This window comes from Pseudorca crassidens, chromosome 9, assembly GCF_039906515.1.
Source record: "Pseudorca crassidens isolate mPseCra1 chromosome 9, mPseCra1.hap1, whole genome shotgun sequence".
In the NCBI taxonomy this organism is placed as follows: Eukaryota; Metazoa; Chordata; class Mammalia; order Artiodactyla; family Delphinidae; genus Pseudorca; species Pseudorca crassidens.
Window position 1 is genome coordinate 6,911,709 of NC_090304.1, and position 26,766 is coordinate 6,938,474.

The 26,766-nt window shown below is 55.8% G+C and overlaps 2 protein-coding genes across 2 annotated transcripts; both read right to left on the bottom strand.

Moving 5' to 3' along the window:
* Positions 1-867: 867 nt before the first annotated feature.
* On the bottom strand, positions 868-16,733 carry SART1 (spliceosome associated factor 1, recruiter of U4/U6.U5 tri-snRNP). Its single transcript, XM_067748272.1, has 20 exons — positions 16,327-16,733; positions 14,445-14,502; positions 14,013-14,068; positions 13,349-13,475; positions 13,127-13,232; positions 12,799-12,876; positions 12,585-12,684; positions 12,351-12,493; positions 12,056-12,262; positions 11,189-11,313; positions 10,976-11,109; positions 10,709-10,842; positions 4,298-4,471; positions 4,008-4,118; positions 3,601-3,688; positions 3,002-3,092; positions 2,777-2,912; positions 2,235-2,324; positions 2,012-2,133; positions 868-1,909 (listed from the first exon to the last, which is right to left on the bottom strand). Exons 1-20 carry the CDS (start codon positions 16,637-16,639, stop codon positions 1,891-1,893), a joined length of 2,412 nt encoding a protein of 803 aa, XP_067604373.1. The 5' UTR covers positions 16,640-16,733; the 3' UTR covers positions 868-1,890.
* Positions 16,734-17,152: 419 nt separating this feature from the next.
* Positions 17,153-25,804, bottom strand: TSGA10IP (testis specific 10 interacting protein). The gene is given in 8 exon segments (XM_067748273.1): positions 17,153-17,880; positions 17,882-17,927; positions 18,554-18,678; positions 18,890-18,989; positions 21,508-21,678; positions 23,817-23,964; positions 24,134-24,822; positions 24,924-25,804. Coding segments are annotated over 8 exon segments (1,590 nt in total). The 5' UTR covers positions 25,157-25,804; the 3' UTR covers positions 17,153-17,802.
* Between the last annotated feature and the right edge of the window lie 962 nt (positions 25,805-26,766).

Here is a 26,766-nt window from a genome sequence, read left to right on the forward strand (position 1 = left end):
AGCAGTCCAGATGAGTTACTGCCCCAGCCAGCTTGCCCCCAGGCCCTGGCTAAGACCTCAGTGACCCTCACACCAGCCTGTGCGGAGGCATCACTGCCTGCAGTTCCTGAGGGGGAAAGTGTTGCTGGCAGGGCCCCACCTTCTCCCATGGTTCTTCCTGCGCTGGGGGCTCAGGCCTCAAAAGATTTGGTGGCCCCCAGCCCCTCCCACCTCCAGGGAGCTGAACTGACGCCTTGCTGCTTCCCAGCCCCCGGCAGGGGCAAGCACAGCCTGGGGAGGGGACTAGCTAGCATGCATTCGGGCCAGGAAGGGCAAGCACGGGGCCTGGGGACCAGAAGCCACAGGATGTCTCAGAGGAAGCAGACGGCCAAGCAGGGAGGCTTCCTGGAGAGGCCCCTGCGAGTCCCTGGAAGCCCCTCCTAGCCCCTGGTGCACTATTTACTGTCTCCTCAGTCACAGGGTCAGCGTTGGGAGGCATCCTGGGCCAAACCTGGTCAATTTGACCCTGGTCCACCGTTGCTTTAGGCCTTGGTCGTTTCTGGCTCTGATGATGGTGACAGCCTCCTAACAGGATGCACAGCGTACGGTGTGAACTTTGACAAGAGCTCGGCCAGAGCTGGTGCTATGGCACCAGGGACACTGGACTGCCCATCCATAACACCGGACGTGCCTCAGAGGCTTCCAGGAGAAATGGACTGAGAATCCCCAAATCCCAGATCTGGGCTAGGCATCCTACGGGGACCCTCCATGAGGAAGCAGCCCAGATGAAAATTAAATCAGAATCAGACCTCAAAACGAGGAGATGAGCGCAAGAAAGCACGAGGGGCTGGTGCTTGCTGGGTCTGCCACGCAAAAACTGTCATCAAAGGCAATGTGCTAAGCAACTGTATTTTTGTCCCTTGCTTACATTTCTCTCACCCTAAAGTTATCCACTCTTTTCTTCGTTTCATTAAAAAAAAAAAATCCCTGAAGCGTCTGGAATGCATCCGGGTGTACGTCAGGGTGGGCGCTGGTTTGGTCGGACTCCCATGGGAGCCAGCTGTCACCATTCCCTTGATTCAGGCTCTTGCTCGCCCCTCACAGAGTTCTTCCCTGCTTAACTGGACACAGCTCCCAGGAGGTGCTCCGAGGAGCTCTCAGCCTCTCGTTCCACACACACCAAGGCGGTACAGGATCACGGAGCAGCCTCGGGTAGCACCTCTGCCCTGCGCTGCCCCCAGTCCCTGCCCCGCCTGTCCTGGCCGGGGAGGGCAGTGCCACTTGTGGCTCTGGAGGCTGGGAGAGACCAGGGTGACTGAGCCTCTAAAACACCTTCCACTTCTTACCCAAAAGCTAGCCCTGCAGAGGATAAGGCACGGCCTTCAACAGACGGCCAGGACCCATGCAACCACACCGGGGAGGCCAGGGGAGGGGGCGAGAAAATGAACCAGCTGGCTTCTCTTTAGCTGGCTGGGGCCCAGGGTGGGCTGGAGAACCGCCTTAGAGGATCCAGGCTAGCTTCCTCCCTGCATCTCCGTTGTTATTTGTGTCACCTACGACCAGGTCTCACCTGGCAGAGGCCATCACTCTAAGCCACCTCTGAGGGGTCTTGCTCACCTTCGCACTGCAGGTGAATGAACGAATGAGTTCATTTAATTGTCACAAGACATCCTGTGAAGCAGAGGTGTCTTGATGGTACAAATGGCAGAATTAAAGCCCAGAGAGGTTCAGTGACTTGCCTGAGGTCACAAAGGTGGTGATGGAGCCTGAGGGCAGTGTCACTGATGCTCCTCCACCTGCCCTCCTCCCAGGTCTAACCCTGGAATCTGCACCATGACCAGGGGGGGAAAAAATAAGGAGGGAACTTTATTTAATATTAAAGTCGGGAGGGGATCAGAAGGGAGGTCGGCTTCACTTGGTAATGGTGTTCCTGCGGAGAGAAGAAGGGCGTGAGGCTGCAGAGCGGCTGTGCGCCTCCCCGACCCCATACGTGCACCGCGAGGCCCTGTGCCCACCCCGCCTCCCCACTCACGCGTTCATGCTCTTGCCACTGCCGCTGAGCACGATGTACGGTGTCTTCTGGGCCTTCTGCTTCTCCTGGAGCAAAGCCACGGTGCCCAGGGGCGTGTCGCTGGAGCTCATCTTCTTCAGGAGCTGCGGGGGCAGGGTTGGTCAACACGGGTGGGAGCGGGCCTCGGCACCTCAGCTGCCCGCCATGCGTCCCGAGGCCCCCCCGCGACCCCTCGGGCACCCACCGCCTCCTCGTCCAGCTTCTTCATCCGTCGCTCTGTCTTCATCTTGCCCGAGCCCTTCCCATGGAAGCGGTGGGACAGCTGCCGGAAAGCCTGCGATGGGGGAGGGGGGCAGGACCGTGTTGGAGCCGCCCAAGCCGCACAGGATAGGGGAGGGGCAGCGCTAGGCCCAGGGTGGGGTGGGGTGGCTGGGAGGGGATGGGAGAAGGCCAGCGGCCCCAGCACCCTCTGGGGCCCCCAGCAGAGTGGGGGGGATGGACTTCGTCGGGGCACCGGGGCTGGGGCTGGAGCGAGGGGGCAGCACACCCAGGGAGCATGTGGGGAAGAGTGCTGGCGGGTGGAAGACAAAGAAAAGATGGGAGAGTCGGCCGCCCCGCGAGGGCCGCCGGCGGTGAGAGTGAAGGGTCAGGCCAGCAAAGGCACCCTCCCGCCAGACCTGCGAGGGGGACCACCGGGCCTGCCAGAGACACAGACACCACCAGCCCCCAGCCCAGACCCTGGGGTGCGGCTCTGCCTCGCGGCCCCGCCTCAGAGGCCCCGCTCACCTCCTTGGGAGTGAGTTTCCGGCCCGTCTCGTCCACGTACTCTATCTTGACGTCAGGCTTGTAGCCATCCTTCTCCTTGAAGTCCTGGGTGAAGCCTCGGTACTCCTCCCGCCGGCTGTACTTGTCATCGATGGCCCTGCCCGAGACGGATAGGGATTCAGTGTGAGCTGCTGCCCCCCCGGCCCAGGCTCCAGGCAGTGCGGCCCCGGCTGGTGCCCCACTCACATCTTGTCCTCAATGCAGTACACGGCTGACGGCAGGGACTTGTTGGGCGCCTTCACCCGGGCCACCTTCTGCACCGTTGTTTCCAGCAGCCCTGAGGACAGGGGTTATGAGACTCCAGGCTTCCCAGCACCCGCCAACAGCACGGGGCCACTGGGAGACCCTCAGAGCTGTGCTGTGGGAGTGGACAGACATCAGACCCATTGTGCAGATGGAGGAAACGGAGACAAGAGTCAAGTCCTTGTCAGGGGCCACTGGCCAAGTAAAAGGCAGGACTGGGATCCTAATGCCAAGGCCTCTGTGCCACAGCCTGGACTGTTTCAGCTCCCCACACTCCTCCCCAGAGGAGACACCAAGCCTCAAAGGATGCTTTGCAGGGGAATACGTGAGCACGGGCATTGAAAATGGGGTGATGCAGCACAGAAGGCCAGCTGCTACTAAGACTGCCCTGGAACCAGGGTGCAGGGGAAGGAGTGGCTCATGGCATCAGAAACGAGGAAGAGGCAGCAGAAGGGACCAGGGGAGGCCGCGCCAGCACCTGCCTCGCCTGCCCTTCCCGCCACAGCACCCAGGCCCCAGCAGGGCTGCCCCGAGCCCCTTACCTTTGTTCTGACACAGGAGCAGGGCGGCTGCCAGCCCTCTATTCACGATGGGCTCCTCGTCCAGGATGGTGGTGGAGGAAGCAGAGAACTGGGGGTGGCACAGAATGATGGGGGTTGTAAGCCACACGGGCTCTTCTGACCCTCCAACCCAACAGTTACCCCCCACTGGACTGTGGACCTCTCTATGCACCAGGCCCTGCATGACAAGACGTCTCATTTAATCCACAATAACCCCGTGAGGTTTATACACTCCATTTACGCATGAGGAGACCAAGGCTCTGAGACATGGAGGCCCCACGGCTAGGAAGGCACAGAGCTGGGCCTCCAGCCCAGCTCCTGACCCCAAGGCAGCGGGGTCTCCACTCTCGTGTCCTCCCGGCCCCAGCCCCGTTCCTCCCTGTTCTCACATCTTGCTGCTGCTTCTCCTCATCCAGGTTGACTGTGCTCCAGCCAATGTTCTCCTCCCCATCAGATTCGGAGCCGCCGTTGGCCGATCGCTCCTCATCCCGTTCAAAGTCCTAGAGGACAGATCAGGCTCAGCCCAGGCGGCCCAGCCCTCAGCCGGCCCGTCCCACCTGAGCACTGGGGCTCAGCACTGAGGACCGGCAGGGCCGACACTGCCGCCCACGCTGCGCCCCTGCCCCCGGAGCAGAGCAGGCCAGGGGAGCGTGTGGGCGCTGGGCTGCCGAGGACCCACCATGAGCTCTTCCTGCTCCTCCCGGTTGCCGGCCAGCCCGTAGGTGGGGATCTCCCCCAGCGTGCGGCAGAACTCGGATGTGGCGTTGAACACGATGGCCCCCTTCCGCTCCGGATCCTCCTCCTCCTCCCAGCCCCGCTGGCGACACTCCAGCCTCCTGACGATCTCCACCACCTGAGGGAGGGAGTGGCTGTGGGCAAACCCGCAAGTTTCTGGGGTGGGGCCCAGGAACCCAAGACCCTCCGTGGTGGCAGTATGACAAGCCATTCCCACTGCTCACGGCAGACCAGACCGGTCTCTACTTCTCCCTGACCCCCGATCTGCTCTGCGCTCTGCACCGATCTCACTGGCTCGCTTCCCTCCTCCAAAGTCGTCAATGGCTCCCCACTGCCCTTTGAATTAATATCCAAAATCCCACACGGCCCTTCATGACCGGGCCTGGGCCGACCCTTCTCCAGAGCCCCTCAGCTCACTCCTGCAGCCTCACACGCACGCCTTCCTCCAGGGCCTCTCCCGCCACTCCTCTGCCACCCACTCTTCACCTGAGAAACTCCAGTTTTAGGACTCGGCGTAAACATCCCTCCCCCTGGAGCCCTGTCCCTGAGGCTGCAGGCTAGATGCTCTGTTGACCTTCCACCTGCTTCTGGCACTGAATCCACCAGCTACCCACCCTGCCTGCCCTCCCATCACAGCAGACGCCCAGCCCTGCTCACACCTCAGGCCACCTTACCTGGCACGGCTCCAAGGGCCCTCAGAACTCTGCTCCTGACACTACCCCCCTCCTGACTACACTCACTGTCCTCTCTATTGTGTCATTCCCACAAGCACACAGGGATGACCTAGGATCTCCCCTCTTTTATTTTTGGCTGCGCGGCATGTGGGATCTTAGTTCCCCGACCAAGGATCGAACCCACGCCCCCCGCAGTGGAAGCACAGAGTCTTAACCACTGGACCGCCAGGGAAGTCGCTCTCCCCTCTTTTAAAAACTCCTCCTTGGACTTCCCTGGTGGCACAGTGATTAAGAATCCGTGCTTCCACTGCAGGGGACACGGGTTCGAACCCTGGTCTGGGAAGATCCCACATGCCGCGGGGCAACTTAAGCCCGTGCGCCACAACTACTGAGCCTGCGCCCTAGAGCCCACGAGCCACAACTACTGAGCCTGTGCACCTAGAGCCCATGCTCCACAACAAGAGAAGCCCCCGCAGTGAGAAGCCTGTGCTCCACAACGAACAATAGCCCCCGCTCGCCACAACCAGAGAAAGACCGCGCGCAACAAAAACCCAACACAGCCAAAAATAAATTTAAAAAAAAAACAAATCTCCTTTCAATACCACAGCCCTCCTGCTCTGCCCCCTGACAGCAAACTCCTCCGAGAAGTTTCTAGTCTCCATGTCCACTTTTGCAACCCTTTTCATTTTATTATGTTACATTTTTAAATGAATGTCATCCTACACAAAAAAGGGTTATTTATAATACATTCATATTTTTAAAAATAACAACCACCAAACAAACACCCATGTCCCCATCACCTGGCTGAGAAACATTATTAACCTCAAGTGTCTCTTCCCCACATATCTGTGGCCATGATTCACTGGCTTTCCTTTATAGTTTACCACATAAAGACCTATCCACGAACAGTCTGTTATTTTGTTGTGCATTTTTCAAACATTATGCAATCTGAATCGTACTGTATGATTCTACTATGACTTGTTTATATATATACATAAGTATATATGTATTTTAAGGTTAATCTTGACACGAGCGGCTATATATAGTTCATTAGCTTTTAACTACAGAATCATATTCCGTGACACGATCATACCTCAATTTAGTTATCTAGTGCACTAAGGATGTTCTTCTTCTGTTACCACGAGTAACGCAGCTGAAGCAATCTGATGCAAGCATTTCTCTGGGGCACACGTGAGAGTGCGGACCGGTGAGCTGCACGGAACACACTCACTTTCATTCTGCAAGGTTCGTCATTGTCTTCCCACTGATTAGACTCGTTTACACGTCCATGAAAAGTGTGGCTAAGAATTCTGGCTGCTCCACATCCTCACTGACATTTGATGTTGTCAGACTGACATTTTTGCCAAATGATGCACATGTGACACAGTCTGTCATTGTTTCAGCTCACCTTTCCTTGATCACTACTGAGGTTGGGCCTCGCAGGGGATTCTAGTGGTCATTTATCCTTCTAATTCTCTGAATGCCATTCTGCATATGGACAAATATCTTCTCCCTCTGGCCTGTCTTTTTACATTCTTTATGATGTCGTTTTTCTTCTTTCCTGGCCACGTATCGAGGCATGTGGGATTTTAGTTCCCCGACCAGGGATGGAACCCATGCCCCCTGCAGTGGAAGCGCGGAGTCTTAACAACTGGACGCCAGGGAATTCTCCTTCATAATGTATTTTAAATAAAACAAAATTTTAAAATTAAAATTAAGGGGCCTCCCTGGTGGCACAGTGGTTAAGAATCCACCTGCCAATGCAGGGAACTTGGGTTCGAGCCCTGATCCGGGAAGATCCCACATGCCACGGAGCAACTAAGCCCATGTGCCACAACTACTGAGCCTGTACTCTAGAGCCCAAGAGCCACAACTACTGAGCCCACGTGCCACAACTACTGAAGCCCGTGCACCTAGAGCCCATGCTCCGCAACAAGAGTAGCCACTGCAATGAGAAGCCCACGCACCACAACCAAGAGTAGCCACTGCTCGCCACAACTAGAAAAAGCCCACGTGCACCAACAAAGACCCAATGCAGCCAAAAATAAGTAAATTTTTAAAAAAAATTAAAAATTTTTATTTCTAAGTAAAATGTCTGTTTTCTTCTTCATGGGTTATGCTTTATATCTATATTGTAAGAAATCTTTCTCTTGAAATAATCCAATCACATAAAAACAAATACTCTATGATTCTACTTATAGGAGGTCCCTAGAGGAGTCAAGGTCATAGAGACAGACAGTGGAATGGTGATTGCCAGAAGCTGGGGGGAAGGGAGAATGGGGAGTTAGGGTTTAATGGGGACAGAGTTTCAGCTTCACAAGGTGAAGAGAGTTATGGGGATGGATGGCGGTGACGGCTGCACACAAGGTGAATATACTTAATACCACAGACCATACACCTAAAAATGGGTAAGATGGTAAATATTATGTGTATTTTAACACAATAAAAAAAAGAATCTCTACCACGAAGTCATAAACGTAATTTTTTTACTTTGGCCTCAAATATTAAGTTTTTACTTTTAAGTTCTTAATCTAAGTGAATTTGCATAAGGTGTGAAGTACAAACCCAATTTCACATTTTTCCAAATAGGTAACTGACTGTCCCACCACCACTTATTGAGCTGAGCACCTTTCACGCTGGGACATCACGTGTCCTGGCTCAGTAGTCTGTTTCTGGGTCCCTGTATTCAATCTCAGTCCTATTAGTCCACACTTATGCCAATATCCTGCTGTTTCAATTTCAACTTTCTAAAAAGACTTGATATCTGTTACAGCAAATCCCACCACGTTATTATTCCAAAGCGTCTTGGCTATTTTGGTCCCTTTGATCTTCTGTGTAAATTTTAGAATCAACTTGCCAGCTTCCACAAAAATCTCTATTGGGATTTCTGTTGGAACAGCATTTAATCTATAGGTTAATTGGAGGAGATAGACATCTTTACAATGTTAGTGGTATCCATTAACATGGTTGTTATGGACTGAAATGTGTCCCCCCCAAAATTTGTATGTTGAAGCCCTCATCTCCAGTGTGGCTGTGTTTGGAGACAAGGCCTTTAAGAAGATAAAAAAGGTCAAATGAGGTCATAAGGGTAGGCCCTAATCCAATGGGCTAGTGTCCTTACAAGAAGGAAAGATGTCAGGGAGTAACACACAAAGGCCATGTGAGGACACAGTGAGAAGATGGCCATCTCAAGGCAAGGAGAGAGGCCTGAAGAGAAAGCAAACCTGCCAACACCTTGATCTTGGACTTCCAGCCTCCAGAAGTGTTAGAATAAATTGCTGTTGTTTAAGCCACCCGGCCTGTAGTATTCTGTTATGGTAGCCCTTGGTAACTAAAACAACACGTCTTGTTTAATGCTTTTCGAAAATGGACTATAATTTTCCCCATATAGATCTTACGAATCATTCATTTCTTTTTATTTTGTTGCTATGCTGATTACTCCTTTCCCACATTGCCTTCTCTTGCTTATCCACATTACTTCACCATCTATATCGCTTTCATAAATGGTGTCCTTTTTAAAATTACATTTTCTACCTATTGCTGGTGTACAGAAACACAATCAACGTTCATCTATTAATCTTGTGTCCAGCAACCTTGTTAAAGCCTGCATGATCTAGTCCCCATTTCCCACCACCCCACAGAGCTGACCTGATGGGAGCATCAGTGACCTCTGTGCTGCCCGATCCCAAGGTCAGTTCCCATCCTCCTGATACCCAAACTCTCCGGAGCATGCGCCACAGCTGCTCACACGCTTTCCACTCCAGACCTTTCTTCACATGGCTTCCAGGACGGCACCCTCTCCTCTTTACCCTCCTCGCTTGGAGCCCTACGTTCTCTTCCTTATTTATACTCACTCTCCTCGTGATTCCATCCAGTCCTCTGGTTTTAAATCCCAGCTACACAGACTTCCATGCTTGTATCTCTCATCTCAGCCTCTCCCCTGAAGTTCAAAGTCATATATCCAACTGCCTATTCAATACAATCACCTCCAATAAGGAAGCACCTCAAAGCTAACTAAACCAAAAGGAAACACTTGCTTTTCTTCCCCACACCTGTTTCTCCCCTAGTCTCCCCCATCTCAGTAAATGGCCCAGCCAGTAGAAAACCCAATCGTGATTAATCCCACCGGGCCACGTAACCTTTACAATCCTTTCAGCCGTAGACTCTGGGACACTCGCACATAATTTTTAAATATTAACGCTATTCCGCATTAACTATAAAAGAGAAAAACTTCCCTCAACTCGCGCCCCCTTCAGCTATTGCCCCATTTTCCCGTCCTCTATTAGAGTGGGGTTGGGCAAACTGGGGCCCACTGCCTGTCCTCGTAAAGCAAGCTGTATTGGCATGCAGCCATGCCCACTGGCTACACTGGCAGAGCAGCTGAGCAGCTGAGCAGCTGCTGCCAAGATCTAAGCCTCAGACGTTTACTCTCTGGCCCTTTAACAAAAAGCCCTCACGCTCCTGCGCTGAGGAATCATCCCCAGCTGCTGCCCTCACCTCCTTGAGTCCCATCTCTCCTCAATCCTCCAGAAGCTACTGTCTCTGCCAGGGCACTGTCTCCACTGGTGCCAAATCTGACCTGCCCCTCAGCAGTGTTAGATGACGCCGCCCTCTCTCTCCTCGAAACCCCTCCTCGGCTTCAGGGAGGCCTCACTCTCGTGGCTCCCCTCCTACGCTACCCCCCACGGTAGGCACCCCAGGTTTGCTGCTGCAGCCTCTGTCTCCAGCCCCACTTTCTCCCTCGGTGGGAGGTGCAGGGTTACAAGTGTGGGCTCTGGAGTCAAGCTGTGCAAATTCCAGCTCGGCCACTTACCAGTCACGTAACCTTAGGCAACTTGCCTAACGCCTCTGTGCCTCAGTTTTCCTCAACTGTAAAATGGAGAAAACAGAACCTTCCTCATAGGGTGTTGCTGTGAGAATTAAATGAAGCAGCACATAAAGCACTTAAGCAGTGCCCGGCACGTGCCAGTGCCCCGTGAGGGTCAGCGATGACCACGGCCTCAAGGCCCCGCTGACCTCTTTGCCTCAGCTCACACCACCAGCCCTTCACTCTGCTCCAGCCTACCTGGTCCTCCAACATTCTAAGGTCGTCTATCCAAAGGACATCTGCTGTCCCCAGGGCCTGAACGTCTGTCTACGCGACCTCCACACTGAATCTGCGCAAGATCGGCTCCTTTGTGTCATTTCAGTCTCAATTCAAATGTCTCCCCTTGAAAGGTCTTCCGTGAACACCCGAACCAAGAGACCAACCCTCCGGTGACTCCTGTCTGGTCTGCTCAGCTCTAGTCACTATGAGAATTACCGTTTGCTCGTGTTCACAAGTTCACCGCCACTTCTGCCTCCATGCAAGGCATAGGCCTTTGGCTGTCCTGTTCTCCAGTGACTCCCCAGCCCTGGGACAATGCCTCACACACAGTAAGGCATGCAATACACACTCCAGAAGGAAAGAAGGGAGGGAAAGATCCAACCACTAAAGCATCCCCTAGTGGAAACGCTGCAGAAACCTAGAAATCTACCAATATCTACTAATAACACCATATGAAACAAAAGAGAGGATGCAAATTGAAATGCGGGTGCTGCCTACGATGGCGCGGGAGCACGTGCTCCTCAGGACAGGCCACTACAGACACACCTGTCACCAAAGGGCCCAGCGCCCACCCACGCCTCAGGAGCCCCCCTACCTTCTCACCGCTGTCCCGCAGCTGTTGTAGCTGCCGCAGGCGGCGCCCCTTCTCCAGCTGCTTCTGCAGCTCCAGCTCCGCCTCATCCTCTTCCAGCACCTCGGGTGACCCAGACCACGGTGCTCTGCCCTCCTCTGGTGGAAACACGGGAGACGCCGGCTCAGATCACTTCCAGGGGCCCTGGGCTCCTGTCCCTGCTTTTCCACCCCTGCCCCCAACTCCCCCTCTGCCCTCCCACCCCTCGAAACGGGCTGGCTGGGCCCTTACCCTCGTCGCTGATGTCCATGTTCTCCACGCGGGGGTCATCTGACTGCAGGGGCTGAGACACAGGCTCCTTCTCCCCCTCCTCCTGGGCCTCCTCGTCTGCCTGAGGCACTCGGCGCCGACCGCGGCCCCGCAATCTGTGTGGAGAGGCCTCTGCGTGAGCCCTGGCCCCGGGGCTGGCTCAGCGCCAACACCGACCCCTGGCCCCACACCCACCTGGAACCGAAGTCCTCATCTTGAGTCTGGTCCCCAAGGGGCAGCAGGTCATCAGCCTGTATTACCACCTCCTTCTCCTTCTTGCGGATCTTCTTCACTCGCCGCTTGGTCTTTTTAAAGGTCACCTGAAGGGGAGAGAGAAAAGAGAAACGTGAAGGCCGGGGTGGCGGTGGGGGGAAGGCAGGCAGCACAAGCCCACGAGAGCGAATGCTGCCTTAGCGTTACTCTGCGCTGGCTGTGGTCATACGTAGTTCACGTACATGGGCAAGACATGAGGTGTGGGCGATTATTCTCCCGCCTGTGAGATGAGGAAAACCGAGGCACAGAGAGATTATGTATCTCGTCCAAAGTCAGCAGCTCCTAAGCAGGAGAGCCGGGATTGTGAATCCCAGGAGTCTGGCTGCAGAGTCTTGCTCATAACCACAGAGCCAAGCAACCTACTGAGCCAGTGGTCTACCTGCGAATTCACACAGCCATCCCAAAGGCGACAGCCACGCGCAGCTGTAGAATGACCACTTACCAGATCACCACCCATCCTTGTATCATCCCCCAAGAGCTGGCTCCCGCCATCCCCATTTCAGATGGGGCGCCTGGTACTTACGTCACTCACCCCAGGCACAGGCTGGCTAAGCGGCAGGGTCTGAACACCAGTTCAGGGCCACCTGGCTCACGGTCCTTGTTCTGTCTACACCAACTGCCTGCCCACAGCTCCTCCTCGGGGCTGCCAATGACTGCGCATCCCCAGGGACCACGCACCACATGATCACCTGATCCCCCTCCTTAGCTCATTCTGGCAGCCTGTGACCTCCGAGGGGAGGGAGGGTCACCACCCTAGTCACAAGTGCGGGTGGAAGCCTCGGGGCTCACCATCTCCTCGGGCGTGAGGTACTCGGAGGCGAGCCGGGGCCCGGCTGCGCTCAAGGACTGAGCCTGCAGCCGCAGCTTGGCCCGGATCTCTTCCAGCTCCCGTTCCCGGAGGCCATCGGCCACGCCGCCCTGCTCCAGACGGAAGGACTGCAGCCGCTCGCCCTCGAGCTCCTCATCGTACTTGGACAGGATAGAGCGGGGTTTTTGCTGCAAGACAAGAAGTACAGGTTAGGACCCAACCCAGCTCCTGAAAAGCCACCACCATCTCCGCCCAGAGCCCACACTGCCGGCCTGCCTGTGCCAAGTCATCCACACTCTCATCCTCTGCGTACGGCAGGTAGTCAGGCTTCTTCTTGCGCAGCTCCACGTTCTTCTCTGCTCGCTCCTTATCCACCAGGTTCACGTTCACCAGCACATCCTCCTCCTCCTGCAGCACTCCTGGAGCCAGGGCAGAAGCAGTGGCCGGTCACGCTTGCCCTCAACTCAGCAGTGCCTGTGGCCCCAGCCAGAGCACCCCAGTTCAACCCACCTTTGTCCTTGAGGGTGAGGATGACAGTCTCCCCCTCTTGGAAGGCGTCAATGGCATGCTCCACGGTGAGGCCCTGCAGGTCCCGGGCACTGTACAGGACCTAGAAGGGAGGCAGAAGGTCCAGCCGGGTCAGGAGCCCGACCCACCAAGCCCTGGAATCCCAGCACCAAGAACAGCACCCCCCGCCCCCACCCCCCAGCTGCTGCAGCTTCACCTGCCGCCTCTGCCCGAACTCCTCCTCCACCAGGGTGCTGACACCAAACTCTTGGTCCATCTCCTCCAGCAGCTTGGCCTATGGGACAGGGAGGGGGTGACGTCTGACCTCAGGCTGTTCAGGATCAGCAGAAGGTGCGGGGCCTTACTAAATGTGAGTGCAAAGAGCACAGGACTTGGAGGCACGCTGCTGAAAACCCAGCGCAGGCACTACTGACCACTCCTACAGCCCCGAGCCCAGCCTCACCTCCCTAGGGTCCATGTTCTGCCTCACCAGCCGGTCAGGCCACCAGAGGCACTGAACGACACCCCAGCTCCCAGCACCTCACCCTCCTCTCTGCCAAGTCCTTCTCCTTCTGAAGCTGCCGGGTCCTCTCGATCCAGGCTGCAGTGTCATCCAGCCAGGGGTCATCCTCCCCCAGGGCCTTTATCTTCCTGAAGAGGGAAGACAGTGATGCTCCGGGAGCCAGCTCCTGCTCCCCCACCCCAACTCCAGAGCTGCTTGGCGCCTCCTCGGGCCCTCCCCCTGCCTGCCCGGCTGGGACCCTCACCCCAGCTTTTGGTTCAGGAGGCGCTTTTCTTTGGCAGCCGCCAGCTTCTCTCGTAGCTCTTCTCGCTGTCTCAAGGCCATGGGATTGATGACATCGGCGGTCACGGGCTCCTCCTTGGTGCCCGCCTCTGGAAGGGAGGCCCAGGCGTGAGGCTATGCCTGCCCAAGGCTGGTGCGGAGAGGAGGGAGCCACTCACGCTGCCCCCGTCCAGCTCAGGGGGCCAGAGGGGCCAGGGGTGGGGGAAGAATCCGTGCCTCCCTACTCCCACGTGACCCCACCCTCCCATGTCTCCCCACGGCACAATGGGACCCTCCATGCCTTCCAGAGTCCCTCTGATCATATTTCAAAAACAAAACAAAACGAAAAAACTAGCACCTGCACAGCCCAGATCCGTTTGCAGGAACTGTGCACATCTCTCAGCCCATCTAATGCTACCTCACAGCCAGACTGAGGATGCAACGCCAACTGCTCAAACTACAAGAAGCAGCTGAGTCCCAGATCCGCCACACAACAGCAAGGAGGGCCCCGCGCCCACTGCCAGCACACACACAGGACCGCTGAATGGTGCTGAACCTGTGCCCACTTTCTTCAAAGACCCCTTCAGATGGCCTCTCTCCTTGGCCCCAAATGCCCTCCCTTCCCCCACCCTCAGCCCCACACTCACCCTTCTTGACGGCATTGACCTCCAAGGGTTTCAGCCCCAACTTTGCCCGGAGTTTACTGAGGGCAAGAGATACAAGTGTTAGGAATTGTCAAAGAAAGAGCAGTACCAAATGCATTTCTGGACAGACGGGGTGAAAACATGAGGGGACTGAGTGGTCCTAAGGGTCCCAAACCTAGGGCCTGACCCAGCATTGGGAAGAGCACTGGCCTCCCAATCAGGCGGAAGGCCTGGCCTGCCTCTAACCAGTGAAATGCCATCCTTCCTCTTGGCTCTTAATTGCCCACTTCTGTAACTCAAATGGTTGGCTAAGATGATTTACGTAGCAACTTCCAACTTCAATCAGAACGTGTTACTGTGCGAAAGCCACCCGAAACAGCTGCTCCTGAAACTGCTTGTAAGAAAACACAGAAACATAAAGGAGACGGTACTTACTTGGTCTCCTCGATGCTGAGTGACGAGGCATCACCTGAGCTTGCTTTGGAGCTGGCAGCTGGAACAAGAAGCAGCAAGGCTCAGGAGCTGAACACAGGGCCTGCAGCCACAGCCTTGGCTCCAGCTGCAGGGCCGAAGATGAGAGGCCCTCACCAGCACCTGGGCCTGCTTCCTCCTCCCCAGGAGCTCCTTCTACCTGAGTCCCAGGCTCTGAGAATGCCACCTCTCCACACACCTTCCTTTCTTGATCCAAAAGGTCCAGCTCTCTACATCCTTCACTTTGCCGCCTCTTCACTTTTGTACATTCTGTATTTTCAACCTGCACTGCCCTCTCTGGCCTCACCCTGGTTAACAAAATCCTATCCGAATGCAACAATGAAATGCCACTTCCTTCGTGGAGTCCTGTTCGATTATTGATCAGCATGAACTGCTCTCCCCTGCACTGCATACTACGGTCAGTCATTTCTGGGTCTGTTTCTCCTCACAGGGCAGGAACCACCTTGGCAACGTAACTGTGTCCTCTGTGTAATTCGTGCAATCAAGAAACACACTTATTGGTGCCTGTTCTATGATGATATCGGGGTCACAGAGATAAAGGGGCATTTCGGACCTCCTCCACCCACCTCACAAACAGCAAATAACTTCACCGAACACCAGAGACAACAGCCAGACTCCATCAGGCGGAGCTGCCCCAACCAGCTGCCACCACGTGCTCATCCTTCCAGCAGGCCCACCTCACAACCTACCTCTTTCCCTCTTTCCCTTTTATCCCACCTGGACCCTGCATCCCAACCCTTCTAGGCTCTCTCCAAGGTCACCAGCCTCCTTAATTCGAAATCCCATGGATTCTTTTCAGCTCTGCTTTTCGCCTGATCTCCTGTGGTGTGTGACATTGTTGATCACTCCCACAGATCCCATGACACAAGATTCAACGGTTCTCCTGCTTTGGGGGATAGCCTACCTCCTTTTTCTAGTCTCCTGCTCTGCCTACTACTAAAACATTGGCATCTCTCAGGTTCTACTCCCAACCCTGGCTTCTCACTCCTCAGTCTCTCAAGGGACTTCATTTGCCACCTGAACTCTCATGATTCCCAAATTGCTCTATCTGGCCCAAAAGCTGGGTTGCCCCATGCACATCAAATGCAACACTCTCCAAAAGCGAATTCGTTGTCTCCCTCCAAAAATCTGCATCTCTTCCAAACTCCTCAAGTTCAGTCGACAGCACTCCCACCCACCTAATCGCTCAAGCCAAAATTCAAGGAGCATCCTCAATTCCTTCTTCTCCTTCCCGTCCTCTTCCAAGTGCTAAGCTCTGTCACATCGTCCTCCGAAACACCTTTCCAATCTCCCCTCCATCCCACTGCTGCTGCCTTGGTGCAGGCCACCATCAGCCTTCACCTCACCTCCAATCTTCACTGCCCTTGACCCAGTTCTCAACACAATGATCTTTGCAAAATATGAATATAATCAGCGCACTCCTCAGCTCAAACTCATGGCTCCCTACGACTCTCAAGACAAAGTTCAAATTTCTTAACAGGGCCTATCTCACAGCCTCGTGTCTCTGCTGTGAACTCCACAACTTGCACAATATCAGGTTTCTTCTTGCCTCTGCACGTGCTGGCACCACTTCATTCACTCACTCAACACACTTAGGGAGAGCCTGAGATATGCCAATTGAGGAAAACAGAAAATTTCTACCCTCACGAAGTTTAACAGAGAAAAACAACCTTTAATTCCAAATAACCACAGGAAGACCCGTTACAGTACTGACGAAGAGAGTGTGGCGATGCCTCGGCCTGGTGTGCTCGGCCTCCAAACCCAGAGCCCACCACCCCCAGACACCCCCCATCGCCCCGCCCCCTGCACAGGCCCCGCCCCTCACCGGCCTCGTAGCCGTCCTCCCGCTTCTCCCGCTTCACCCGCCGCTCGGAGGGCTCTGTCTGGTTGCGCTCCCGCCCGTGCGCGCCGCTGCGGGCCTCAGCTTCGGCCCCGCGTCGCCCGCTCCCGCGTTCGCTCCCACGCTCTCGGCTTCGCTTCCGTCGTTCGCCGCCGCTGCTGCCGCCGCCGCTGCTCCGGTGCTTGTGTTTTTTGTGTTCCCGGTGCCGAGGCGGCTGTTCGGTGGCGCCCCCGGTGCCGGCCGCTGCCGTGGTCCCGGCCGCCTCCTTCTCCCCACGGTGCTTCTTTGACGACCCCATGGTGGTGTGTGCACCCCGAGCCCGGCTACCGCCGAGCCCCGACAACGCAAAATGGGAACACTTCCGGGTCGCCAGACAGCCGGTGTCGTATTGCCGGAAACCAAGAGCGGCTGCTTCCGTCGCTTGCCTCGGAGCCGGCCCCAAAGGTTCATGGGAAAGCCGGGATCGGAGCCCGACTGCGCAGTCGCGGCCGCCTCGGGCGGTGGTGCAGTCTTTGAGCAGGTCGCCCAATTGCGCATGCGCGCCTCAAGGTGCTGTGCGACCGGGTCTGGGTAAGACGGCATCCCAGAACTTTAAGGACTTAGGGGCCATCAAAGTCAGCACCGCCGACGCAGAAAAGCCCCTCTCAGGCTTCCCTCCGCTTGCACACCCTCAGTCACGGGACAGTCACTGCCTCACGGACTTTCCGTGGGCAGCGCCCACCGCTGCAGTAGGCGTCCTCCTAGTGAACTCCCCGGGGTCGTGGCTCCATCAGGTGTTCAACGACGAGCGTGTTCTCCTGAGACCCCCCCAGCTCCACATTCCAGCCTCCTCCCAATCCCTACAACTAGTACTGTCTGCAAACGCTGCCTTCCCCCGTTCCTTGGATCGGATTTTTTAACCTGCGCCCTGTGACTGCTACGGAGGTCGAGATGAACTTCTGCGTGTCTGAGTCCCCTGAAATTGAATGTAAAGTTTGGCACGTCCGTGTGTTTGAGGTTTTTTTTTTCCCCCTTGAGGAGAGGGGCTCTAACCTGAAGTTGCTTAAATGTAAAAGCTCAGACCACACAATCCCTCCTGACACCCCCGCCTCACAGTTGCTCGTTCTGGCGGCCCGTTTGTTACACCGTGCGCCCCTTTAATGGTCCGCCCCCCTCCCCAACAGGACTGGGAGTTCCCAAAGGCGGAAGCTATTGTGTCCTATTCACTCTTGAATTCCAGCACCCAGCAGTTTTAGGGGTTGCAGCTCTCGCTCTTGGAGATGCCCCACTCAGTCCTCAGGGCAGAGGCAGAGCCGTGTGTGCTGGGAGGGGGCAGCCAGAACAGCCAGAGTTCCTCGTCCTGGGAACCAGCCAAGAGCGCTGCATACCCCACCTGCCACCACCTACTCCCAACCTGCAGCCTCTTTCCACTACCACCAGGAATCCCACAGTGTATATTCCACAAAGCATTTAATTTTTATCTCAGGGACTGGACTCTCGGTCTGGGCTTGGGGCGGAGTGCTTGTCAGGCTGGCTGCCAGTGGGTTCTTTCTTTGGGGGACTCTTGAGAAGAGTGCTCCATTCTCACTCCCACTGACCTGTGGCTCCTTAAAGATAAAGACACAGATAGAGGCCATTGGGCTGTGCAGCTCCCCACTCCCATAACCAAGGAGACCTGGGCTGTAGAAGGGGAAAGGCCATCATCACAGATGTTGTGGATTCAAATCTGGCTCCTATGCTGTGTGACCCTGAGCAAGTGACTTCCCCTCCTCAAGCCTCATAACCCCTGCTCTGCACCAAGTTGTTCTAAAGCATAAGGGTAGGTGGAGTGACCAGCGTGGCACCAGCCCACAGTGGGGGCTTGATGTGTGGCCACTCAGGTGGCTGCAGGTTCCCAGACAGGCTCTGCTGCTTATTCATTCCTGTGTCCTTGGGCAAGACCCTACCCCTGGGGTCCTTAGTTTCCTCATCGGAAGTGGGGAAAATAACCCTGGCCCCGCCTTCCTTGGGTGACATGGAGGACAGCGCCTGGGGAAGGCCCTGCTGACTGCGAAAGCTAGACAGAGTCCTCCAGGCCAGGGGGTGGACGGGGCAGGACTGAATTCACGGTAGATCCATGTGGCTGCTCAAGGAGTCCCCTCGGCCTTTCCCCAGGGCAGGGTGACAGGTGGATGAGGCCCTGCAGCGCAGAGTGCTGGTGACCATGCCCTTCCTCCCCACAGCTGGGCCTCACCTGGGTTTCCTGGGGGTGCCCTCCGTATCCCCCTTTCCTGCCTCAGCCAGCAGCCGCTCCTCGTCCAGTCCCAGTGCCGACAGCACCTGGGAGAAGCGCCGGGTCACAGTGAGCCGGGCATTGGCCTGAGGAGAGAGAAGCGGGGTTCCTCTCTCACCTGGGCTGCTGAGGACACAGTGAGCCTCTGCTTACCGAGGGGGTCCCAGGGCTTCCAGATGGGCAGCAGCCCAGGGGTCCCGCTAAGGGGGCCCACGCCCACCTCATCTCTCCACCCACTCGGCCAGTGAGAAGCTCTGGTCTTGGGGAGCCACATGCTTGCCCAGGTGCTAGCCTCACCTGCATGGCCTGCTGGAACAGGTAGGGCCGGGCCTGCACCCGCTGCTGGATACCTTGCAACTCTGCCTGGTACTCAGCAAAGCGCTGTCGCTCCTGGCGCCTGCGGGGAGACGGGCCTCTGGGCGGCTAACTGTGGACACGAGCCGGCCCCCTCCTGAGCCCACTTGTCCTCATTAAGAACTTTCGGTTTCTGTCCTCCTGCCCTTAGCTTTACAAAACCATTTGATTTCCATCCTTGCCCTGGATTTCTCCTGAGGTCAGTGGGGCGGGAATCATCTGTCCCATTTTACCCATGACACGCCTGAGGCTCAGGAGGGTCAAGGGATTTGTCCAAGGTTGCACAGCTGGGAAGTGAGGGACTGAGCGCTGAACCCAGGTCTGCAGGCGGTGCCAGGCTCGCCCCTCCTCCTAGCCGTCACCAAGGGAGAGGGGCCAGCACTGACTTCTGAGCAACTGGACATCTGCATGCACAGCCCTCCCCTCTCTGCATCCACCCCTGCACCCTCTCACACTCTGCCTGTGAGGAGATGCTGTGACTGTTGGCTGTGACTTTGGGCAAAATCCCAGTCTGGGCTCTGGGTTCAGTTTTCTTCTCTGTGCTATAGCCCGAATGGGACAAGCTTGCCAGCATTCTCTGTGGATCTTATAAGCCGATAGTTTAGAAAATGGGACAGAGGAACTAAAGAAATGTACTGCAAATGAAAGAACACATCCCAGAAAGATCTAGGTTCCACTGGAGAAGCACAATCCCATTTACAAAAACCCAGTCTGTGCGCTTGTCGGAAATCTGTCTGCTCGCAAGCCGTGCATCCTGGCAGTGAGGGGCCCTCTGGCTACACCACACACGGGACCGGGCATCCTTCTGAAGAGCACACGAGAGAGGCCGAAGGGCGTGGTGGCAGCACCCACAGACAGAACGGGAGGGGAGAGGCACACAAGACTCCAAAACTCATGCTGGGACTTCCGGCAAGTATGCTGAGCCCTGTGGAAAACACTGGCTTGCTGGGCCAGGCCCCTTGGCTATGTGCCAGAGAAGGAAACTTCCTCCGTTCGAGAAAAAGGTGGACTTGAAAACCATGGCCAGGAGCAGAAGTCACTGCAAAGAGAAGTCTTCACTGTTCAAGAGGGGAGTTTACAGCAGTTACAAGGGGTGGGGAGTGGGGGAAGCATGAGCTGCATTCAGTCTCGGTCTTGCCCGTGAGGTTGTGTACATTTTTCCTGCTTGGTTCTTGATGCTATTTCTGTTAGAACTGAGAGGAAGCCCATGTCTTGGAGCTCTAAGCGAGAAAGGAAGTGATGTCAGTGGATGTCAGCCCTGTCTCAGAATAAAAGTAAAGTACGGAGCTTCCCTACCACAGGGAGATATCTTTTGTGCCCACCCTCCCGGGAAGGGCAGAGTCTCCCATGAAGCTCAGAGCAAAGTTCATGCGCTGGAAGGGCTGAGACACCCCGTGGGAAATATCCTCTCCCAAGTCGAAAATGAAAGGAGTGCGTTTGGAACGCTCCTCTCACTGACATCTGCCACTGGAGTCTGGCCTTCCACTTCCTGCCATGTGAAGAAACAATGAACTTGAGGTCCGGCAGGGAGAAGGCATCTCCCCGATCACTGGCCAAGGATTCCTTTAAAGTACACGCGACCTCTCGAGTCTTGGTTTCCTCATCTGTAAAGTTGGGAGTGATGAGGCTGAGCCTCAAAGAGTAGGTGATCAGAGCCCCCCTGAGTCCTCAGGGGCCCCATCGCAGGGCAGGAACCCTGTAGTCTCTCAGCAGCGCCCAACTCACCTTGCCCTAGCGCTTCTCCGTGGATGAAAGGGCTGCCTGGGTGCCAGCTGCACCCCGTAGGTCCGCAGTGTCAAGGGCATCGGTCATCATATTTACTTGAGTTATCTCCTTCCCTAGCTTGGGCTTTGGGGGGAAGATCCTGGTGCACTCTATCTGCAGATTGGGCATTTGAGCTCTCCGAGGCAGCATAGCAGGGCAGATGAATGGCTGCCTGGGTTGGAATCCCAGCTTTGCCCCTCTATTGTGACCTTTGACAAATTATTTAAGCTCTTGAAGCCTGACTTTCCTCATCTGTAAAATTATGGGAGTGCTGATGACACCTACTTCACTCTCCTCTCATGAGTCTAAGAAAGATTTGCTTTTAAATATGAATTTGCTTTTTTATGATCAAAATATAGGAAGAAAATGAAACAGATGACTCTTCCCCTGACCACGAACAATGGCTGTTTCCAGGAGCCAGATCACAGGCACTATTCACATTCTCCATGAACTATTTCTGTAATATTTGAATTTTTATAGTAAGCACGCCTGGCATTTGAAATCAGAAAACAAGATTTGAAAGTGTGATAATGCAAGAAGAACATTTTAAACTTCAGCCTTCGACAGCTGCAGGAATTGTTATTATTAACAAGGTGATCCTGGCCCAGCCCCTTCTCCTCCCAGGCCTCAGTGTCTTCATCTGTAAAGCGGCCCGACCTGCCCACCTGGTGGGGAGGCTGGCCCTGGAAGCTCAGCCCGTGGGAAGGTGAGGGCAGGTTCCCCTTGGTCCTTTGGTCTGACACCCAGCACCGCCTCCCTGCCCTCTCCCCTCCAGGCCCCCCGCAGCTCCGGCCTACCTTAGCTCCTCCAGCTTGCGCTGGGCGGCCCCCGGCCCCCGGCTCCCTCTGGGTATGTAGGCTGCCAGGCACTGAGCCAGCCGCTGCTGTAGCCGCTGCTCCCGGGCCCGCCGCAGCTCGGCCTGCTGCCGCTTCTCCTGCTGCTGCTGCTCCCAGGCCTGCAGCCGGTTTCTTGGGTGGGGAGAGGAAAGGAAGAGGGGTGGGAGAAGTCTGCAGGGAACCAGGAGCCTCATGGAGGGCCAGGGGCAGGTAGGGGCGTATGGGGGCCTGGAGGGAGGGACTGCTGCAGCCCAGAGATCCAGGGGCCTGGGGAATGGGGTTTGTTGTGGAAGTTGGACAGGATGCAGCCTGACTCTGGGGGTTCAGCCCTCAGGCCTAGCTCAAGGTCTTTCCCTACGCTTCCTGGAAGCTTCCTGCCTACTCCAGCCAGGGGTGTACCCCAACTCGGACAGTCCTTAGCCTTGTGGAGCTCAGCACACACACCCATGACCTCACCTGTATCGCCAACTTCCCCTTGCAAAGCAGCTCTCCTTGAGGGGAGGGCCCAGATCTTTTCTTCTCTCTGACCCCTATATCTGGTAGGAGCTAGGGTAATGCCTACGGGTTTGAGGGACAGACGGATGAATGGATGGGAAAAAGAAACAAATGGTGATCAGTGGGTGGATGAAAGGATGAAAGGATGGATGGATGGTGTGGACGGTTGAGTAGACAGCACCTAGATCCACCTGGAACATTCTTCCCCCAGATGTGATGGTCAGTTCCTCTGGTCAATCAGGTCTTTGCTCAAAGGTCAGAGAAAATGAGACCTCAGCACCCCATCTACCTCCCAGGGACTTTCTATCTCTAGCTATACATTCTGTTCATTTCTTTATCAATTATCCTCCTTCCCAAGTAGAATGTGAGCCTCATGAGAGCAGGATCCTTTGTCTGTCCTCTGCACCACCAATGTATCCCCAGCACCTAGCACAGTGCCAGCACCTAGCACAGTGCCTGACACAGACAGAAACTCAGTATTGATGAGTTCATGCACAACTGAATCATGGTCAGATAGAAAGATGGACAGATAGGCAGACATACACTCAGCACATGTTTATTGAGCACCAACTATGTGCCAGGTCCTTTTAGGGTGCCAGACAGGGGCTGTGATCAAAAAGATCTGGCACCAGGACTTCCCTGGTGGTCCAGTGATAAAGAATCTGCCTTCCAATGCAGGGGACGCGGGTTAGATCCCTGGTTGGGGAACTAAGATCCCACATGCTGCGGGGCAACTAAGCCCGCGTGCCACAACTACTGAGCCCAGGCGCCTCAACTAGAGAGCCTGCGTGCCACAAACTACAGAGCCCACACTCTCTGGAGCCAGCACGCCACAGCTAGAGAGAGAAAACCCTCACACCACAACTAGAGAGCAGCCCACGCGCCACAACAGAAGATCCCACATGCCGCAACTGAGACCCAATGCAGCCAAAAACATAATAAATAAATAAAATAAATATTAAAAAAAAAAAAGAACTGACACTGTCCGTGGAGGAGCCCTCAATCTGTACAAAGGGATGGACAGACAGCCCAACACCTTACCAAGGAATCTGGGCTTTGTCCTAAGGGCACTGGGAAGCATGGAAAGGTCTCAAGGAAGGAAAACAGGATAAGACTTGAAGGGTGCTATCAGGATGCTGAATGGGTTCTCGCCTACCACTTCTAACTTGTCACCAAGGCCCACTGAGCCAGCCTCCAAATATCTTTTAAATAAATCCCCCTCTCTTTACTCACATGGCCACCCGGTCCAAGCCCTCATCAACCCTCACCTAGACACTGTCAACAGCCCCCATCTGTCTTCCCCTCTGCTCCCACTGTCTCTCGTTCAAGCCCTAAGTATAGTAATGATCTAACTCTTCTGCCATTGTCGCTGTTTTGCCCATCTGTCTCCTTTTCCAGCCGACCTTGAGCTTCTTAGGGCTGAAACCAAGTCTTTTTACCTTTATATCCTGAGGACCCATGAGCAGATACCTGATATATGTCGCATTAATCACTTAGCTAATAAATTAATGAATGGATAGAAGATGGGAAGTGAATGAAAACTGGCTTGTGTCAATAAACAGTTGGCCAAGCAGACAGATGTATGCATGGATGGTGGATGGATGGATGGATGGATGGTGGATGGTGGATGGATGGACAGATGGTTGGATGATCAGAAAGACTGGTGAATGGATAAATAAAGGAATGAATGAGAGGATGAATGACTGTCTCCTGAAGAACTAGCTCCTTCTCTAGTCCCTGTGCTTTGCTCCCACCCTTCTTCGTCTCCACCTCACCTGGTGGCCTCCTGTCGTTTGTGGAAGGTGCGGTTAGGGAAGTGTGCAAACAGGCAAGTCTCATCAGCTCCCAAGGCATGGGCCTTCCTGTTCCAGCGGGAGGCCTGAACAGCAGCCCGCGATGGCTCCCAGGGCAGCTTTTCGGGATCTGTGCACAGAGGGACAAATCAGGCACTACCGTCTCTCCTGGCCCCTTGGGCAATCCCTCCCCGCACCTGGAGCGCAGCCCAGCCCAGCCCAGCCAGGTGGCTGGCTCCAGCCCCTCTCCGCACTGTGCGGCTTCGTGGGGGAACCCGGGCCTTGAGTCCCACGCTCACCACAGTCCAAGTCCTGCTGCAGCTGCCTCTGCAGCTTCTCCAGGTTCCTCGGCCCCTCCAGCTCCCTGGCCCTTGGCCTCCTCCTCTGTGGTCCTCGGAGGTTGTTGGAGCCAGAGCCACTCCCCTGGCTCCGCAGTTCACTCTCGTCCCAGGCCTCCTCGCCAGAATTCCGCCCCTTTCTTGGAGAACTAGCCCTCCTTCTCTGGGGGACCCTGTGCTCCCCCTCCTCGGCCTCGTCTGTGGCCTCTGCAAATGGCTCCTCCTCCAAGATCGACCCCCTTCTGGGGAGCTGGGGCGGTTCCCCGGGGCTCAGAGCCCTCTCGGCCACCTCAGCGCCCAGGTCTTCTGGCTCGGCCTCCGGCCCCGATCCTGAGCTCTTCCCAGGCAGCTCCGGCTCTTGGCCCCCCGCTTTGCCAGGAGGGATGGGAATGCATCTACAGGCCCTGAGCTGCTGTCTCCTCTCCGGATCTGGCGCCTCTGTCTTCCAGCAGGAGCCACGGGCCTCTGGGTTGTTGGCCGTGGACTTGCGCCTGGACTTGTGCCGATGGACCGCTGGGGGCAAGGGCAGGGCTTGGTGGCCAGGGGCCGAGGCGGAGCCCGGCTGAAGCGGAGCCCGGCCATCTGTGGTGAAGCTCTCCCAGACCCACTGGAAGGGGAAGGAGGGTTTCCGAGGAGGAGAGGGGACCAGACTGAGGAGGGAGAGGGCAAGGCGCAGGGGTCAGGGTCTGTGCGCTGGCCCCAACTGGGGCCTGGCACCCAGCAGCCCCCCGGCCCCTCCGCAGCTGCTTACTCCTCAGCCTCAGCAGAGCCTTGCCCCTTCTTGTTCCGGTCCCTGGGCCTCCGGTCCTTCTTTGCCATCTGCCCTGCGCTCACAGACCTCTGCTGCTGGCCCTGAATTACACCATCACTGCTCCCAAGACTCCCCTGGGCAAAGACAGGAGAGGAGGCCCAGCTCTGAGTAGCTCCCCCAGGGGACCCTCCTGTTCTTTTGTTTGTTTGTTTTATGGCTGTGCCACACGGCATGTGGGATCTTAGTTCCCTGACCAGGGATCGAACCCACACCCCATGCAGTGGAAGCTCGGAGTCTTAACCACTGGACCGCCAGGGAAGTCCCAGGACCATTCTTTTCTGTCAGGCTGGCCCCTCTGGGCCCTTGTTACCACTGAAACTGACTGATCATGACCTGAATTATTAATATTAAAATAGCAACAACTGCTATTTACTGAGCATCTACTGGGTGCTCAGGACTTTCAAGTATTAACTCGTTTAACCTTCCCAAGGATCCATGAGGTAGATATTCGCTATCACCCCTGTCATGCAGATGAGAACACTGGGGCTCAGAGAGGTGAAATCACTTGGCTAAGGTCACACAGCCGGTAAGTGGAGCCAGGACCTGAGTGTGTTGAGTCTGTCTCCAGAGCCCAGATTTGTCACCATTGCACTGTACTGCCTCTGGGCTCCGGATAGCTCTTCTGAATGCCCCACAGGGCCCTGGACTTACTAAGCCAAAGTGGGAAAAACGCATTGTCTTTCCCGAAATCCTGATCCTCCCGCAGTGTTGCAGAAGTTGCTCCATCAGAAGCCTGGGAGTCATCCCTGGGCATCATCCTTTTCTTCATCCGACATCCTGCAGGCCTCCCTGTAGTCCCTGCCCGCCTGGGGCCTCCCTGACTCTCACCTGGGCCTCAGCTCCAGTCTCGTGGCTTCTCAAGGGCTTCCCTCAGCCCTAGCCTCCCCACCCCAGAGAGCCAACCTGCCTCTGGGCCGTTGGCTATCCCCCCAAGGAGCCCCCCTCACCTGCTCAGCTTGGGGGATGCTTGAGAGAAGCTTGAGCAGACATGGGACCGTCCCTGGAGCCTGCTGTGGTGTGTCTTGCCCTGGTCTCCCCGACGCGGTCCTTACCAACTGTTGGTGGGCGTTTAGCATGTTGGTGTCTTGTCCCATCCCCCGCCCCGCCCCACATCTGCCAACCTTGGAACTCCCTGTCCGACCGTCTCTATGGCAACCAGTCCTCAGCCAGTCTCAAGGGCTCTGGCAAAAGCAGGCCAGGAAAGGTATATATATAAGTCCTACTTCCTTCCGGAGGGGAGAGTTGGGCAGGATGCTGAGAAAGAGTCCAGGCCTGGGAGTCCAGAGATCCAGGGCCAAGGCCTGCCTCTGCTCCTGACTCTGCAGGACTCCCTGTTGACCGAGTACAATTCCCCCCTGCCCTTGCTCAGCCTGTGTTTCACCATCTATTTATCAAAGGGGTCTCAGGACTCTCCATCTCAAAGGGTCCTCACACCCTACGAAGATGGCAGACGGCGCCTGCCGTGTCCCTCTCCCTCTGCCTGCCTCCTTGCTGCCCCTCAGCCCCTGCTGAGGCCATGTAAGGGGCAAACTGAACCCTCACAACAAGATCTTGTTCAAACCACTTACCCTCCGAGGCCCTGACAGGACAGGAAAGGCCAGGAAGTTGAATACCACGTCCAGGAACAAGGCAGCAGGCAAACCAGAGCACTGAGGAGGCTCTGGAGGAAGAACATGCAGCTCTCATTCCAAAGTTCTAAGCATCGCCAAAAAGCCTTGACACGGTAAATCCCCGTGAGATGCCGGGAGCTGACCACTGTGACCAGCAGTATAGGGACCTGGTG

Coding starts and splice junctions, on each gene's coding strand:
- SART1 (XM_067748272.1), bottom strand. CDS start 16,639: ATGGGGTCGTCAAAGAAGCACCGTGGGGAGAAGGAGGCGGCCGGGACC. Junction 13,476..14,012: donor GGTCAATGCCGTCAAGAAGG/GTGAGTGTGGGG, acceptor CCTCCCTTCCAG/AGGCGGGCACCAAGGAGGAG. Junction 12,494..12,584: donor CCTCACCCTCAAGGACAAAG/GTGGGTTGAACT, acceptor CCCTGGCTCCAG/GAGTGCTGCAGGAGGAGGAG.